This window comes from Eriocheir sinensis, chromosome 2 (assembly GCF_024679095.1).
Source record: "Eriocheir sinensis breed Jianghai 21 chromosome 2, ASM2467909v1, whole genome shotgun sequence".
In the NCBI taxonomy this organism is placed as follows: Eukaryota; Metazoa; Arthropoda; class Malacostraca; order Decapoda; family Varunidae; genus Eriocheir; species Eriocheir sinensis.
Window position 1 is genome coordinate 31,158,877 of NC_066510.1, and position 15,674 is coordinate 31,174,550.

General features: G+C 39.4%; 1 protein-coding gene across 1 annotated transcript; it reads right to left on the minus strand.

The window, feature by feature from the left end:
* Window positions 1-83: 83 nt before the first annotated feature.
* LOC127002749 (repressor of RNA polymerase III transcription MAF1 homolog) lies at window positions 84-15,619 on the minus strand. The gene is made up of 5 exons (XM_050868877.1): window positions 14,691-15,619; window positions 6,381-6,524; window positions 3,783-3,942; window positions 3,276-3,411; window positions 84-2,642 (listed from the first exon to the last, which is right to left on the minus strand). Exons 1-5 carry the CDS (start codon window positions 14,774-14,776, stop codon window positions 2,461-2,463), a joined length of 708 nt encoding a protein of 235 aa, XP_050724834.1. The 5' UTR covers window positions 14,777-15,619; the 3' UTR covers window positions 84-2,460.
* Between the last annotated feature and the right edge of the window lie 55 nt (window positions 15,620-15,674).

Here is a 15,674-nt window from a genome sequence, read left to right on the forward strand (position 1 = left end):
TGTTGTGTTTGTTCCCTCCCCTCCTTTGGGCAATAATACCAACCTACCCTTCTTCTGTCCTTGTCCTCCAGTCCTAAATATGGTAATCCTATAAAACTTTACTCCAACAAGGGAGAATATGTAACAACTATTCTATCCATTTTTTGTATTGCCTCAGGATTATAAACAACTTGTGTTTTCATACATTAGTGTGTACAGACCTGACAAACTAAAAAACCAGAGCAATAACATGAAAACATGCAACAAATTATTTGTTCAGAGAACCACAAACTGAAAAACATCACTGAATGATTCTCGAGTGATCTGTATTAAACACGAAATTACATATTTGAGGCAACATTACTCCAAGTTACTCATAGCTCTTACATTGTTGCAACTTTGATGGTTAGGTGGTTAGTTTTGAATATTTCACTGAGCAGGATGCACTCTTGTGTTGTCCTTGCAGGTCTGGGCTATCCCTAAGTCTCTCCTTATAATAATAAATGCAATTTTATACATCAATATGGCTTCTCTAATGTTGTAAAGAATATTTCCACTTACAGAAAATGCTGCTTCCACTAACAAGATGATGGCCACTTTACCATCAAGGTACAGTTCAGTGGGAAGCAAGAACTGCTACTTGAGAGGAATACACTGCTGAAGGGAATCTGCAACTCCAGCCTGCTTGTGTTACCTAATGTACTACAGGATGGTCTCCATGGACAGACTGATTTACTATTTTTAACTTAATTGATGCAGTAAGCATCTCACTTACAGGTTGTCCTAACACAAAGGAATTAAAATAGTAAGAATACACAGTACTCTTACTTACAAATAATAAGGTCACATTCCCCAATATAGTAAAACAAAGTGTGCAACAACTACTGTCTCTAATGTCTGATGCTGCTCCCTTGTATCTCACGCACTGTGCTGGACCTTTGTCATTTGCTCTGTCATTAGGTGCAGATTACCCTCCCCCTCCTAATAATTCAAGGAATACACTCACAATCAGAGTTTACAGCAGATGGTTGGTTGAGGTGCAAATGGGGCTGTCCTGCTGCTGCTGACTTGTCACCTCCATGAGAGCTTCAAGACTCAAGAGAACAAGTGTTTACACAGTCATCAGAATACCCAGTTATTCCAGGCTACACAAATTGCATGGTAAAAAAATAATTATTACCTCAACAGATGCACACTATGCAAATATGACTACTAATTAACAAAACATACAAGTGCTAGAGAAAAATTTATATAAAATAGCATGTAATAACAGTGACAATGTAACCAATAACATATCTTCCAATACAGGAATTTTTTTGAAGTCATCTTATGAACTCAATGTCTCATTATGAACATAACACATCATACTAATGATACTATAACTATGTTGCACATGCTGCTCTTGCAAGCAGCTCAACTGCGAGACTAGTGGCCATTCCTTTCAATTACAAACTCCAATGCTCCATGAAAACACTGCCCCAGGCTTTTTGAGCTCAGTCATTTAGAATCGCAAGGCAATTTTACACTTCTGGCATGGCAATCAAGAACAGTAAAGATTCATAACTTTAACTTTATCCCTTAGCCTACACACACTTATAAAGGTACACTCAAGACACTTTTACTACCAAAGGGATCTTTTAAAGAACAAGTATACTCGTAATTAGCCTTGTGGTAAATCATTCTAAGGGATTATTTACCCTAGTTTTATGTTACCAATGTAAATATTATTACTTGGAAACCAAAAGGCAAAACAGTATTATATGAATACCTTTTCATTTTTCCCATACAATATTTCTTGCAAATAATAATATATTTAATATGTAAAGATACTTATTACTCAGGCCCGTCCACAGAAGTCTAACCAAAGGGGGGCGATTGAGATATTGAGGGGGGCAGGTAATTTCCTTTTGACCTGACATCACAGATGTTCCATCACAATATTGCAATAATATATTACTGCAATCTAGTCTACACTCATTTAGTGTTTTAAGTATTAATGAGGCCAGGCTTTCTGCATCAAAATCATCTGTTGTTGGCATACCAATTAGACTCTCCTTTACTTTACCACCCTTTACATACCTTACAACTTAATGCTGAAAAATGGTATGTCAGCCATCTTAATATCATTAACAACATTCTCATTAATGTCAGAATTTAAGTTGGGGGGCAACCTAATAACAGGGGCAGTGACACCCCTTTCTCCCCTATGGACGGGCCTGTTATTATTATTTCTAAAATAATCTTTTCACAAAAAATAATATGCTCCATAATGTGTTATGAAAACTTAATGCATGTTATGAAGACCATCTGCAGAATATGTGGGCATCTTTCAAAACATTACTGAAAGATTAAAAGATAAAATTAACACAATCTATGACTCATTCCATTCTGTTTAACAGACCGTGATTACAGAATCACGTCAGGTCAAAGGATCATCCATAGGACGAGAGACCCATAAATCAACATCCAACAGTCTGATCCCTAATCATCATCCTCAAAATCCATGTAGCTGTCATCGATCAAGTCTGCGTCGAGAGGCTTGGAGCAGTACTGGGACACTGAGCGCAGGGTAAAGAACACAATGCGCTTGAGTCTTGGATTGTAGAAGAAGTAGTTGAAAGACCAAAGGCATCCATCTTCTGAGTAAGGGTCAGATGTCTGATCTGATTAATGAAAGCAATGATAAGCAATTAACAGCTTTAGAAGAACATGCATTTCATCTCCATGTGAACCATGGAAAAGAACTAATGGGGATGGAACTAGAAGGAGCAAGAAGGTTCCAAGTGTATAAATACCTTTCACTTATTCATCCTTGAATGACTCCACAAAAAGAAAAAGCATTGTAAGATGCTTGTTGCAATGTTTCTTGTGAAAAGTTTGGATGAGTACTTAATTGGAGACGTGATTCTGTGGCAATCTATTAACATTATGCTTTATTACATTTACACTGTAAATGTTAGTCCATAACAATATATGAATAATTTTATCACTGTGAATAATCAAGTCCATTATAAACTACTAAATCAGAGTAATTATTCTTTTTAAAAACTTAGCACTTTAGAAAAAACAATATTTGTGAAATAAGAATTGCAAGCGTCCTAATTCTGACTAACAGGAAGCGTTGTGAATCTACATATGATATGGTTGGTAATCAGCCAGTTATAGCTGTAAATCTAGAGCAAAATTTTTTGGCCCAGCAAAGTAAGGCTCTGAAGGATATTAAGTGGGACATTGTTTTGTCCTGCATTTAACTGGTAATGGCTGATGCTGATGATAATGAAGGTAAGGAAACTTACCAGGGTTGTAGCTGTAAATCTCACACTCGCGCAGAGTAATGGCATTGTCCAGTGCAGCCCAAAGCTCAGACTCCACTGCCATAAATTCTGCTCTTGCCACAGCCATCATTTGCCGCTGAACTGTGCGCATCACCCACTGCAAGATTTATGCTTTCATCAAACTCAAGAGATCCACCAAATTATTTTCTACTTGTCCCAGCATTGCAAGCTACATGTTCATTTTCAGCCACACAACAGAGCATAAGAAATAAAAAAAATACCTGCAGCAGTGATAGGACACAAAATTCAAACTGAAATACTTATAAAATTTTGAAACAATAACACATCACTGACCATCTACCAACTACTTATAGCAGTGAAAAATGATCAGCTAGTCTTCAAAATACACTAGTCACTTGGTTGGTCATTGCAATAAACTGAGTACTCAAGGCTGCTGTTCTCACTTCATTGTTTTGAGGCTTTAGGATAAAACAAAGAGTCAGCCCCTTGCTTGTGGGTGCAAATTACCTCAATGGAAGGCTCCCTGGAAAACTCCTGAGACGAAGCATTGCTGAAGTCATAGTCTGGATAGAAAGCAGCGTTCATGGTGGAGATGAGGTAAAAGAGAGTCTTGCGGTTGATTTTGTCTGCCAGAGGACTCTCATCACCTCCACTGCTTTGTGAACTCCTGAGAACAGATCTTAAGCTTGACAGTGGAGGCCAAACACGGCTCTCCAATGCACTGTGAGCTGTACATAAACGACATATTCAAAACTGACTCATCTCATTACCATGGAACTGCACAGTGACCTGTGAAGTCCAACTATCAAATCTTGCCAATTATTTTTAAAAGTTGCACAAATATTTAACTGGGATTCAGACACAAAGTACATGTCATATCCTTACTGTAAGCAAGGCCAAGAAGTGATAAATATTTACTGTTTGGAATGACTCCCAGAAAATATATGTTCCTTGAGAAACCTATAACCTGAAGGATGACTATCTCCCACAACCCTGCTCTAGACTCCTACCAAACCTAGTTAGTCTGCACTGACTGCGTGTTGGGGTGCGTGGTGCAGTTTGCCGCGGGTGCCTCCTCTCCTGGCCTTACCACCAAGGTTAAACCTGCCAGGAGGCTGTGGTGTGGGCAGCTACTCTTATGTCTTGGCCATAAACATAATATCCATTTTTTCTACTACAAAACAGGTACAATGTATTTCAATTTTGTTTTCCATATGAAACAAATGATCAATGGAATGCTTTGAAGGTGATATGGTCAGGTAATGCAACATGTATGCTTTCACAAGTACTAAATTAGATACATGTCGACACGGTAAGAACAGCACAACTACGACTCTATTATGAGTACAACTAACTAGATACTATTCCAAAATAATCAAATAAAAGTTATTACTGAAGGTTACTACCACAGCATTCTGAACAAAGTGAGTGAGGTGCCATAATAACATTTATTTGGTCAGTGCCCAAATTACTACGCACAGTTGCTCTGAACTCTTAAAAAGGAACATTATTTGTTTCACAAGATTTACTACTTAGTTTGAGTGAATAGTGCAAGGCATTATCTAAATTATGCAACAAAGATGCCTTTAAAAAATAATCAAGCAAACAAAATTTGATGGAAGAAAAGAGTAAGAATATGCATATATATACATTTAAATTAATCCAATCTTCTTTGTTTTGATGGCTTTTAACCATGATCAAATAGAAATGCTGTTTCAGGGTTATAGCTTGGGGGTTTAAGGCTGAGTGCTCTTCTAGACATAACGTACAGGCACTGGGGTTCGAACCACCTTGCCACGGCTTTTCACTTCCATGGCTTGATGCTCTAACCGTCTAACGCAATAGACCACCGCACCCCAGCAAAATATATACGTATGCTTAAATACGATAGTTAATTATGGCTGGACTGTATATGATTTTACATGAAATACATAATTTACTTTTTTTTTTGGGGGGGGGGGGGGACAGAGAAAGGCAGTTTGTGTTGGCTTCCCTTTTGCTCTCTTTTCTGCCTTCTTTCATTGATATATAAAAATATACATGTATACATTCATATACCAATAACTTCTACTATCAATTTTTGGAATAATATTAACCATATTTTTACTTTCAATTTTCTCTGTACCATGTCTTTCTGTTTTTATTAAAATAATACAGGTCATCAATTCAAACTAAGTGCTGGCATAATAATTTGGTTAGTGCATTTCACACAACTGTAATAAGCTGACTGTCTTCTGGGAGTGTCAAGCATCAAGGCCGTGACCAGCAGCCTCCAGATGGCCTCGCCCAGGAGGATCACAGGCACCCACGTTGCCACTGGTCCACCCACTATGAGGTAGCACCACCGACTTCGGACCAGAAGGAGCTAGAGATCTACTTAACTACTTGAGTGTGTAATAACAATATAACTAAGAGATCAGAGAGACTACCTGAACAACATAGAGATCATAAGTAACAGAGTTACAATTTTGTAATTAAAAGATTAGGTAACTATACAACTAATAAAAGAAAGACAAAAAACTTCTACAGACATTCATGTGATTACTATCCCAAGGTATTTAGTGGTACTTAGCCTAACTTTATGTTTTGTAGTGTGCATAGTGACTGCTTATTTCCCTGTTTCACACAGTATGCCATGCATATTTACCTGGCTTATAAAAGTTGTTAAGGGCTGAATTTAACTAATTTTTTGTCTCACATCAATAGACAAGAAATAGTCTAACCGGCCAACTGAAATCAGGACATGATGGTGGCAGTGGATTTATTGATCTAAATGTTTTCATTAGTATCTTTTACATATGGATAGTATATTTTTTCACAGAAATTTGTGTTGTAAAACTTGTCATTGGCCCACAGAAAATCTATTTAGACTCTCATTCAATGTCTATATATATGCGTATACAGTATATCCATGTAAAAGTGCATCTATAAATATTACTACTAAAGTACAGTTAATAAAATGCTATATACACATACTAATGTAGCCATCTTTTCTCTCCTTTCTCCCTCTTCCTCTTGCATGGCAGTTATACACACACACACACACACACACACACACACACACACACACACTACACCCTACCCTGAGCACAGCAAGCAACGTACTTGGTGAGTGAGTGGGGCGAAGACGCCTCCATTATGGACTGAGGAGGCGACAGGGCCTGCATGTCAGTCAGACCTGAAAAGCTGTGGAACCTCTTGTAGAGTGCCTTCTCCTGGCCCACCATTTTGCATGAGTAGCTCTCCAGTCTGAAACAGCAGGATGAGATATAGTAATCATACTTAGTGACCGTTGTGTGGAATACGGGTTGGTACCTTTTTAACTTCTTTTGCTCTTCTCTTTTATGAACACTATTCATGTCATTATATTTCTCAAAACTATGTTGGTTCTAAAGCTCTTGATTCTCTTTATCACCATCACGTTATTAGCTGTGCTTCTCTATCTACTATCTAGGTGAAGCAACTTTCACAGTTCTCCAAAAATGAAAAAGCCTGTGATTCAAATTGCTGAATGATATGAGACAAGTCTGTGTACCCAGTGGGTAATCTAATTAATTAATTTTCTAATTAAATTCCCAACATAAGTTCTCCGGCCTTGAACATTCATTATGATATGAAAAACATCTATTAATACTAAATATGATATACCAAGAACTAGATTGTGAATGGAAGAAGGCTTGAAAAACACTGCTTGAATAATATATTTATATACTTCCACGCACCATCTCCTTTACTTCAAATACCATTATGAGTTTAACCAATATATTCTCCCTTCTTCATCCCATGACAACCTATATCTAGAAGTCTGCCTTAACTTTCTTCATCTTCCTATGTATTCCACTTAAGGGAAAGAATGTCATGGTCTGTTAATCATCTACAAATCAGAATGTGCCACCCTTTGAGAAGCAACCTTCAGCTTTTTTTTATCACTGATTAAATTTAAGCCTATAAATAGCAACAAACCACATCTACTATTATATTACTACTGCTACTGCTGCTACTATTAATACTATTAATACTACTACTACTACTACTAATAATAAATAATAATAATAATAATAATGTTGCTGTTATTATTATTATTACTATTATTATTATTATTGTTATCATCATCATTATTATTATTATTATTGTTACTGAGATCCATGAATGGGCATCAAGGGAAAATGAATAAAAAAGATATATACCCAACAAGAGTCCCCTCGATGAGCAGACACGGATATGAAAATAAAAATGACAGAAAAAGTGTAAAAGAAAGTAAAGAATAAAGAATAAAAACGTGTGGAGGGGGGAGGGGAGGGAGCATCCGATACTTAAGCAATGTACGTCAGCGACACACATCCTTTTCTTATCACCAACAGAATAGGATACAAGCTGACACAGATACATACAACGGCTACAGTACAAGCGGCACCATCCAGCGGAGCGAGAGTGGGGCAACACAGGATACGTTGCAGTTAATCGATACCGCTTACGTGCACACATGGCGGCTATATTATATTCAGCACGACACAGCATGTATTACTCCTCTAACTCGAGCATATAAGTAAAACGTCATCATCTGATTTGGCTGTCTTCAGAGCGAAATGTAACAATCATCATTATTATTATTATCATTATAAGATGAAGCTAACCACACTCTACTGTTCTATGGCTCTGACTCTGGTATACAATGCTCATAGTAAAATCAAAATAGTGTGATGAAGTTGGTCACACTCACCTATTCAATGTTTCTGATTCTGGTATACAATGCTCATAGTAAAATCAAGGTAGTGTGATAAAGTTGACCACACTCCTATTCTTTCTCTCTGATTCTGGTATACAATGCTCAAAGTAGAACCAGAATAGTGTGAAGTTGACCACACTCCTATTTTTTGGGCTCTGATTCTGGTATACAATGCTCATAGTAGAACCAGAATAGTGTGAAGTTGACCACACTCCTATTTTTTGGCTCTGATTCTGGTATACAATGTTCATAGCAGAACCAGAATAGTGTGAAGTTGACCATACTCTCCTATTATATGGCTCTGATTCTGGTATACATTGCTAACAGAAAAAAACGAAGTAGTGCCTCATTCTCGTATACAGTGGTCCAAGTAAGTGCTGGTGAGTCTGGCAACATTATGAGCCTTCCTGTTCTCTCACGGACTTTACCCTAATCTGTCTGTCCAGGAAATCCCCACCCAGGTACAACCAACCAGGTGTGAGTCTTCGTCAGTAGGTATTACAATGACTGACATTACTGATTAACTGCACGAATTTACGCTCCCGTCAGCTTTAGAGCACACACAAAACAAATAAATAAATACTGAAGATAATAATGATAAGTTTAACAGGGAAGAGGAAAAGATTAAACGCGGAACTGAACCTTTGATCTGAAATTCTTATCTGTTATCAAAGAAGGCGTTGTTTGATAATGGATTCGTATTCAAAAGTAATAATAATGATAGTAGTAGTAATAATAATAATAATAATAATAATGGTTTTACTTCACCCAGCGGCGTGTATGAAAAAATAGAGAACAAAGAGAGAGAGAGAGAGAGAGAGAGAGAGAGAGAGAGAGAGAGAGAGAGAGAGAGAATGGTATCTACATCAAAACTAATCAAACGCGGAAATATGTCCTTATCTCTCTTATCTCTTGTGAAATGTCTTGTTTGTCTCCTTGAAAGCCAGCTGGTATGTAACAATGCATAGAGAGAGAGAGAGAGAGAGAGAGAGAGAGAGAGAGAGAGAGAGATACGTGCGAATGACGTCAGCGACCAAGGACTGGCTGTTCGGGTCTTCTTAATAACATCACGTGACACCAGGCGGGTTTCGAGTGACAGAGAACCGAGCTGTCACCCGGGGCACGGCTTATCTTCTTACACACACACACACACACACACACACACACTGATAAAATAGTTTCACAAGTCTAGAAACTACGAGCTTGACTCCATCCTGTTAGCACACACACACACACACACGTACATTTGAAAAACGCTTATAAAATGAGGAACAGGTACAGAGAAAATTAAAATTCCACTGCAGTCTATCAACCTTATTGCATGAGATTGGTACCTAACTTTACTTATAATGAATATTAATGAAAGGAAGGACTGGGGAAGAAGAGGAGGGAGAGTATAGGAGGAGGAGGAGGGGAGAGTAGGAGTAAAAGGAGGAGGATTCTATACGTTTTACAAAAAGGAAAAGAAGAGAGTGGAGGAGGAGGAGAAGTTAATGAACTATAGAAGGTTACTGAAGAATAAGGAGAAGGAGAGGAGCAAGGACAAAGAGAAGAAAAACAAGAACAACAAGAAATCTGGCAATACAACAGCTGACAAAGGTTACTGAAGACGACGAAAGCGAAGCAAAATTAGTAGAAGAGTAAGAATAATAATAATAATAGGTCAAGTAATATCAAAAGAGACAGAATCAAGGGACCAAGCAAAGACAGGCAACAGTAAGCAAGGGAGGCAAGTAGATAGATATAGGCGACCAACCAACCAACCAGCCATCCATAACCAGATACACGGATACACCTTCATAGAAAACTTGGCTCCAACACAGAACAAGGAGGCGGAAAGGAGGGAGGCACGGGGAAGGAGGGAGTCACGGGGAAGGGGGGAGCCACTACCTACACACATACACATCATTTGGTCACGTGTCCCTGGGTCCACTTGCAGCAGCTGGCACTCGAACATATTCACCCTTGGCAACAGTTCCAACAGCGGCCACGCCCCCCTCACCGATGCGCTTCAAGCAACCCACAAACCCCCCATGAGAGAGAGAGAGAGAGAGAATTTTCTACACGTGATTAATGACAGGCAGGTGGTCTCCATTTGACCTATACAAGCCTACCAAGTGTTTGTTGTGCCTTGTTCTTTACTTGTATTTTAAAAGGGGTATAATGATGCTGAATGGGTTATAAGTGTATGTAACTATTCTATACTTTACTTACAGAATAGCGGTAAACCAGAATCTAATAGCATCCGTAAACACTGGAGAAAAACGAGTCAGGTGACATGGTTGTTGCCAAAACAGGTGTGTGTGTTTGTGTGTGTGTGTAAGAGAGAGAGAGAGAGAGAGAGAGAGAGAGAGAGAGAGAGAGAGAGATTCTTCCCCTTTCCCCTATCAGCTACTGCTGTTGCCACATCCCCCACCGACCTACAAAGACTTCAAGGTTAACTTTATCTGCATTAGGGTTCCAATACAGTGCCAACAGTTGTTGTTTGTTGACATGCACACGATCCTTTCGTACCCTCTGCTCTAACTACATACCTATACTACTAATACTACTACACCCTGATCCAATACTACTCTTTTACCGTAGAACAATAAAGTACCTCCTTTCATCCTACTCAGTTACTACAGTTGATGTGGCTCAGTAAATCGATATTATTCTACAAACGACAGACTCTTAGTTCATTTGCATTTTACTTTACTACAAAACCATTAAGTAGTAAGCTATTACAGACAAAGTTGAACGGATATTAGCACCGAGGCCACACGCAGGTATAGGATATGTCCAACTGTCTCTTTTACGTATAACAAATCTTGTGCGCTATGCAATACTAAGCGGCACTTGTTTGCGGTCAGATTTGTGTTGATATGGTTATTATTTTACCGCAGGAAAATCAAGTCTCCTCCGTTCAAATTAAGCCCCGCCTACACCTGCCACGAAACCACCAATAGGCTCCACCCTCTCCCAGCATCCACCAATCACACGCAGCCTGAGTTGGAAAGGGGATGTGGCTTTCTGCTGGACTAGCCAATGATAATTCAACACAATATGAAGGGGAGGGGCTTATCTGTCGAGTTAGTGTGAATGGAGTAGAGAAGGCTATTACTGTTATTAGTATCACTATTTTCATCGATTATTTTGCCGTAGAACAATTTCACAAGTCAAGTCCCAGCCAACACTAAATCACAGTTGTTTGTAGTCAGGGAATTATTATCTACACGCATTTATCCTCACTCATCCTCAGCAAACCACAGATTGTTTGTTTGATGTAGTATATGTTGTTTCTGAAGTTAAATTGTCTATACCTTTAAAGAAAACATCATTCAGATTGAAAATAGAAGGTGATTGCGCTATACAGCCCTATACGCCACTTGAATTTCAGTTTCCTTTATTGACCCACGTAGAGGAAACCAATCCATTGTGGTCTTTTTATTTGTTTGTTTGTTTGTTTTACAGCAAGAGAGGCAGCTCAAGGGGAAAAACAAACAAACAGGAACAAAAAGGGCCGCTAGGCGCAGCTCCAACAAAAGAAAACTGAATGAAAGGCCAGGAGAAGACAATTTCGCAGCGGCCTGTTAATAAGGAGTAGCACGCAATGATCAACAAGCAAACAAGCTGCGGAGGAAAGGGGCTTAAAAACACACAGAAAAAAAAGGCAAAAATGGGTCTTCTGTTGCGCAGTTGCAATATTGCATCCCCAATAACCCTCCTGATTTAAAACTTAATGACTCTACACACAAACCTCCTCCACTTTATATTTGTCTATTTATTTAATTTTGTGTGTCACGGTGAAGGCAACGACCCAAAGGTAAAATAAGAATAAGAATAGAAGAACATTTCCCTCACGGTGTTCCTCACAAAATATCATGTACAAAAGATACGAGGGCAGTCAAGGAAAAAAAAGTACAGTGAAAATTAATGCTTTAAATCTAGAACTTGGACCATCAGCTGATCCCCCCCCCCCCCCCTATCCCTCTCTCTCTCGGTTTATTTGCGTCCCTTTCCCTCAGCTTCAGTTACTCACTTTAGTCAGAACAGGGGAAGGGGAGGCAAAGGAAGGAAGGGGAGAGAGAGGAGGGATTGGCACGGAAGCCTTATAACAGACCTAAATGCGTACGTATATACCTTTACCCGGCCATTAGCAGTGCCATTTACAGCCACTGGAGTTATGAGGTTATCAATTCTGTCCTCCTTAGATTCCATTCGCTCCACAGAATATATATATAGGTCATTTACTGGCATGGCAAGCTAGGCAAGGATAAGAGAGTATAAGGGATAGCTCGAGTATTTATTTTACCCACAATTCAAAACGTAAAGTGTACTAGAGGCAGAAGGTAGGAATGGTCACAATCTCAGACAATAGATATTTCCTAAGGCCACAAAGGGGATGAGTAGGGTTCCCATGAGCGCTTTTCACATTTCCGATGCAGAAGCCTTGTTGTTATTCACTAGGCTTATAAAACTGTAACTGCCTCGTGTTTCAGACCGTTTTCATATTTCTTCATGTTATGTGGTAAGACTCTTCTACGACTGGTGAGCATTTGTATTCCATTCCCTTCATTAGAAAGTATGATATGGGCGCCTGCTGTAGCCCCACACCACACCACCACCAATCACCTCGCTCGGTTCCTTGACCTACCTATAAGTGAAAACAAACTGTCCACTTCCTTCTACCTCTCTCTCTTTTACCCTATTCAATTTTGTAAGGTACTATATCAAAGGGTATATTAGCGCATTTATACCTCCTAACCCCATGCTTCACCTCGCTCAGTTTCTTGACAAAGGGTTTTTTTCTGATTCTGACCAAAGAAATGAAAACAATAGTCATTCAACACACCGTCCCACATCTTTTCTTAGGAGCATGACCATAAACATTTTTCAGCATTTCAAGCAAAAGCATTTCATCATTAACTTTTGTCTTTGGGTTTATCTCATTTCACAACAGATATAAAATAAGGATACAGGTAGCTCAATAAAATCAGGGGACAAATAATAGTATGTTGCAACTGGGGAGGTGCTTGAGCCTTGGCACACTTCCATCTAAGCTCTACTGCAATGAGCTCTCAGGCAACACAATGGGATAAACTTTTTTTAGGAAATTACTAATGCCTATTTTTTCCTGGTATTTTAAGTAATTATCTTGACCATAAATGTAGCTTTAATGAACTTAAATTGTATATACAACATCTAACTATCCATAAGAAACCTGTGAAGTACACATGATGGATACTGGGACAACCTTGGTAGCATAACACCCTATATCTTAGTAATAATCTTACCTTGGACCCTTGCATCCTTTGTCATCCACACTCACAGTGCTTTCTCATCCCTACAAATGCACCAAAAGATCCTACTGACAATAATGGAAGGTTACACTCTTATGACATAGCCATAAGACTGTGAATTATATATATCCATCATAGGTCAAAACTCAGAAACGCTGCACTCTGCAATGCTATTTCAGTAAATTACATGAAAGTCTCATTGCAGTCTTGATGGACTGGCATACCCAAGTCCCAAACTTTGGTATCCAAGTCCTTATTATTCCTAGCAGTGTCCTGCCCTGGTATGCCAATGAATTGACTATCATAAACATGTGTATGGCTGATGATCCAATACACAGCAGGCAAACAAGCAAGCTGTCAAGTCCTTGATTTTGCTGAGCTATGCTTTATAATGATCACTGCTGACATCAGCATGTAACCACTTGAATCATTTCCTACTGTGATGCCACTCCCATAACTTGCTAGGTGATTCATCACAGTGAATTTACTAATGGATGCAAGCAATCCATGTCAAACATAAGTGTATTTTATTTGTTTCCCCATCACAGAAAACAATTTACAGACCATGACGTGATTCCTGACTGGTACTATTTATTTGATTATACATGGCGTATGGATGTTTGCGAACGGCAAATACTGTAATTTCTATATTTATGATACTTTAACTTCCAAAAAGCAAAATTCGTCTGGTCAGTGTTAAAATCAATCCGTTCACTGAACGCAGCCAAAGGGCGCTGGCTAAATTCTTGACAGGTTGACAGATACGTACGCAGAGAGGCAAACTCGGAAGACGGAGCAGAACGTGAATGGTACGTGTATCAGACCAGTATTTGCGTCACCCACACACTACATGCTCAGCAGCTAAAAGAGAAAAATGTTTAAATTGAATAATCAAATTATTTTACATCTCCATTGAATTATTATAAAAATTCCGGGATTATCGTATTATCGTACAGGCGTTATTGTACATCGTACAAACGGTCGTATTTCCGTATTTGTGCGATAATTATTGTATTGGCAACGCTGATTCCAAATTCCAAACTATGTAGTATCTGCACATGAATTGTTAGGTATTACCTATTGATTCACTACCATAAGATTCTACAGACTTTTCTCAGCAAGTAAAACACCCACCCACATACACACAAAAAAAAAAATATAAAAAAATAAAAAAAAAATAAAAAAAATAAATAATACAATATTAGGAATTACTACACTATTCTACGGTTTATTACAAGCTGATTTAATGCTGTAAAAAATAAAGAGGGATGAACAAATAGGAGAGGTATAAAAACACAGACACAAGTGGCAACAATAGCAACTCCCCTCGTCCATCAACTGATAACAACAATCAACTGTCAACAACTAAGGACATAAGGACACAAGTACACCACCCAGCCCACTCACCGCCCCATGATGCTGGCGTCCACGGTCACTATGTTGAGGGCGCTGTTGATGGCCTCAAAGCCCGACGACTCCGGCAGAAGCTTCATGTCTGCGGCTGTGTCCTTCCTTCCCCAGCAGGTAGAACTGGATGTCCTTGAGAAGACACACCTTTCCTCTTGAATCTGGCGTCCACTTAGATAACTAAGCACTGTTAAGGGGACTGGCGGTTGATTTTCTTCCGTCACGAGTTAGTTTCCAGATAATAGCTTTGGTGCTGCGGGGGCGGGGGAGGGGGCAACAATCACAAGTCTTAGGCGAGTCACTTAGAAATGTCTTCTCCAACAGGCTATTTTTGAATGCGGGAGGGTGGCAACAGTTCGGAAGCTTCTCAGGACCACTAGGCCGCTCTTAGCCCTGTACACGTCACCAACCACGGAGCACTCTTGCTGCTGGATGATCATACTACCACTTTGGACCTGTGGAGGATGACACAAGTGACCTCCAGCCAGTGGGGGTCGGCTGGATGGGTGCCCGCTATCAGAGGAAGGAACCCGGGGATCTATTCCAAGAGGTTAAATTCTTCTTCCACGGTCTCTTCAGCTTGACCCACAGCTTCTTGGCGTTGATCCGGGAGGCTTTCGCTTGGGTTTGCGTGAATTATCTGCCTTTTTTTATGGGGTTACATGGGCTGGACGCTACGATAGACCACCACTCGCAGCTCTGACCTCTGTATCACTAGTCTGTCTGGCAGGCGGCAGCTTCCTCGCGTCTAAATGCGTTCTTAGATGTGCGATGATTATTCCAAGTTACCATGGTCAAAACAGCTTTAGGGCCGTCGATATATGCTTTTCACCCCTTGAAAGAACACTATTCACCATTTTCTTAGCCTTGACGTTGATTAAATACCGTCATTTGAGTCTAATAAAGCTGGGAGTCTTCATGTGTAGATATTGACTCGCCGGGAAAACATGTCGTACCGCTTATCATAAATGTCAATGAGAAAGA

Bases quoted from the DNA above. Each gene is read 5' to 3' on its own strand.
- LOC127002749 (XM_050868877.1), bottom strand. From the start codon at position 14,776: ATGAAGCTTCTGCCGGAGTCGTCGGGCTTTGAGGCCATCAACAGCGCC. The intron at 6,525-14,690 runs GTGAGTGGGCTG...CTGCTGTTTCAG, and splicing joins GACGCCAGCATCATGGGGCG to ACTGGAGAGCTACTCATGCA. The intron at 2,643-3,275 runs GTAAGTTTCCTT...TTCATTAATCAG, and splicing joins GATTTACAGCTACAACCCTG to ATCAGACATCTGACCCTTAC.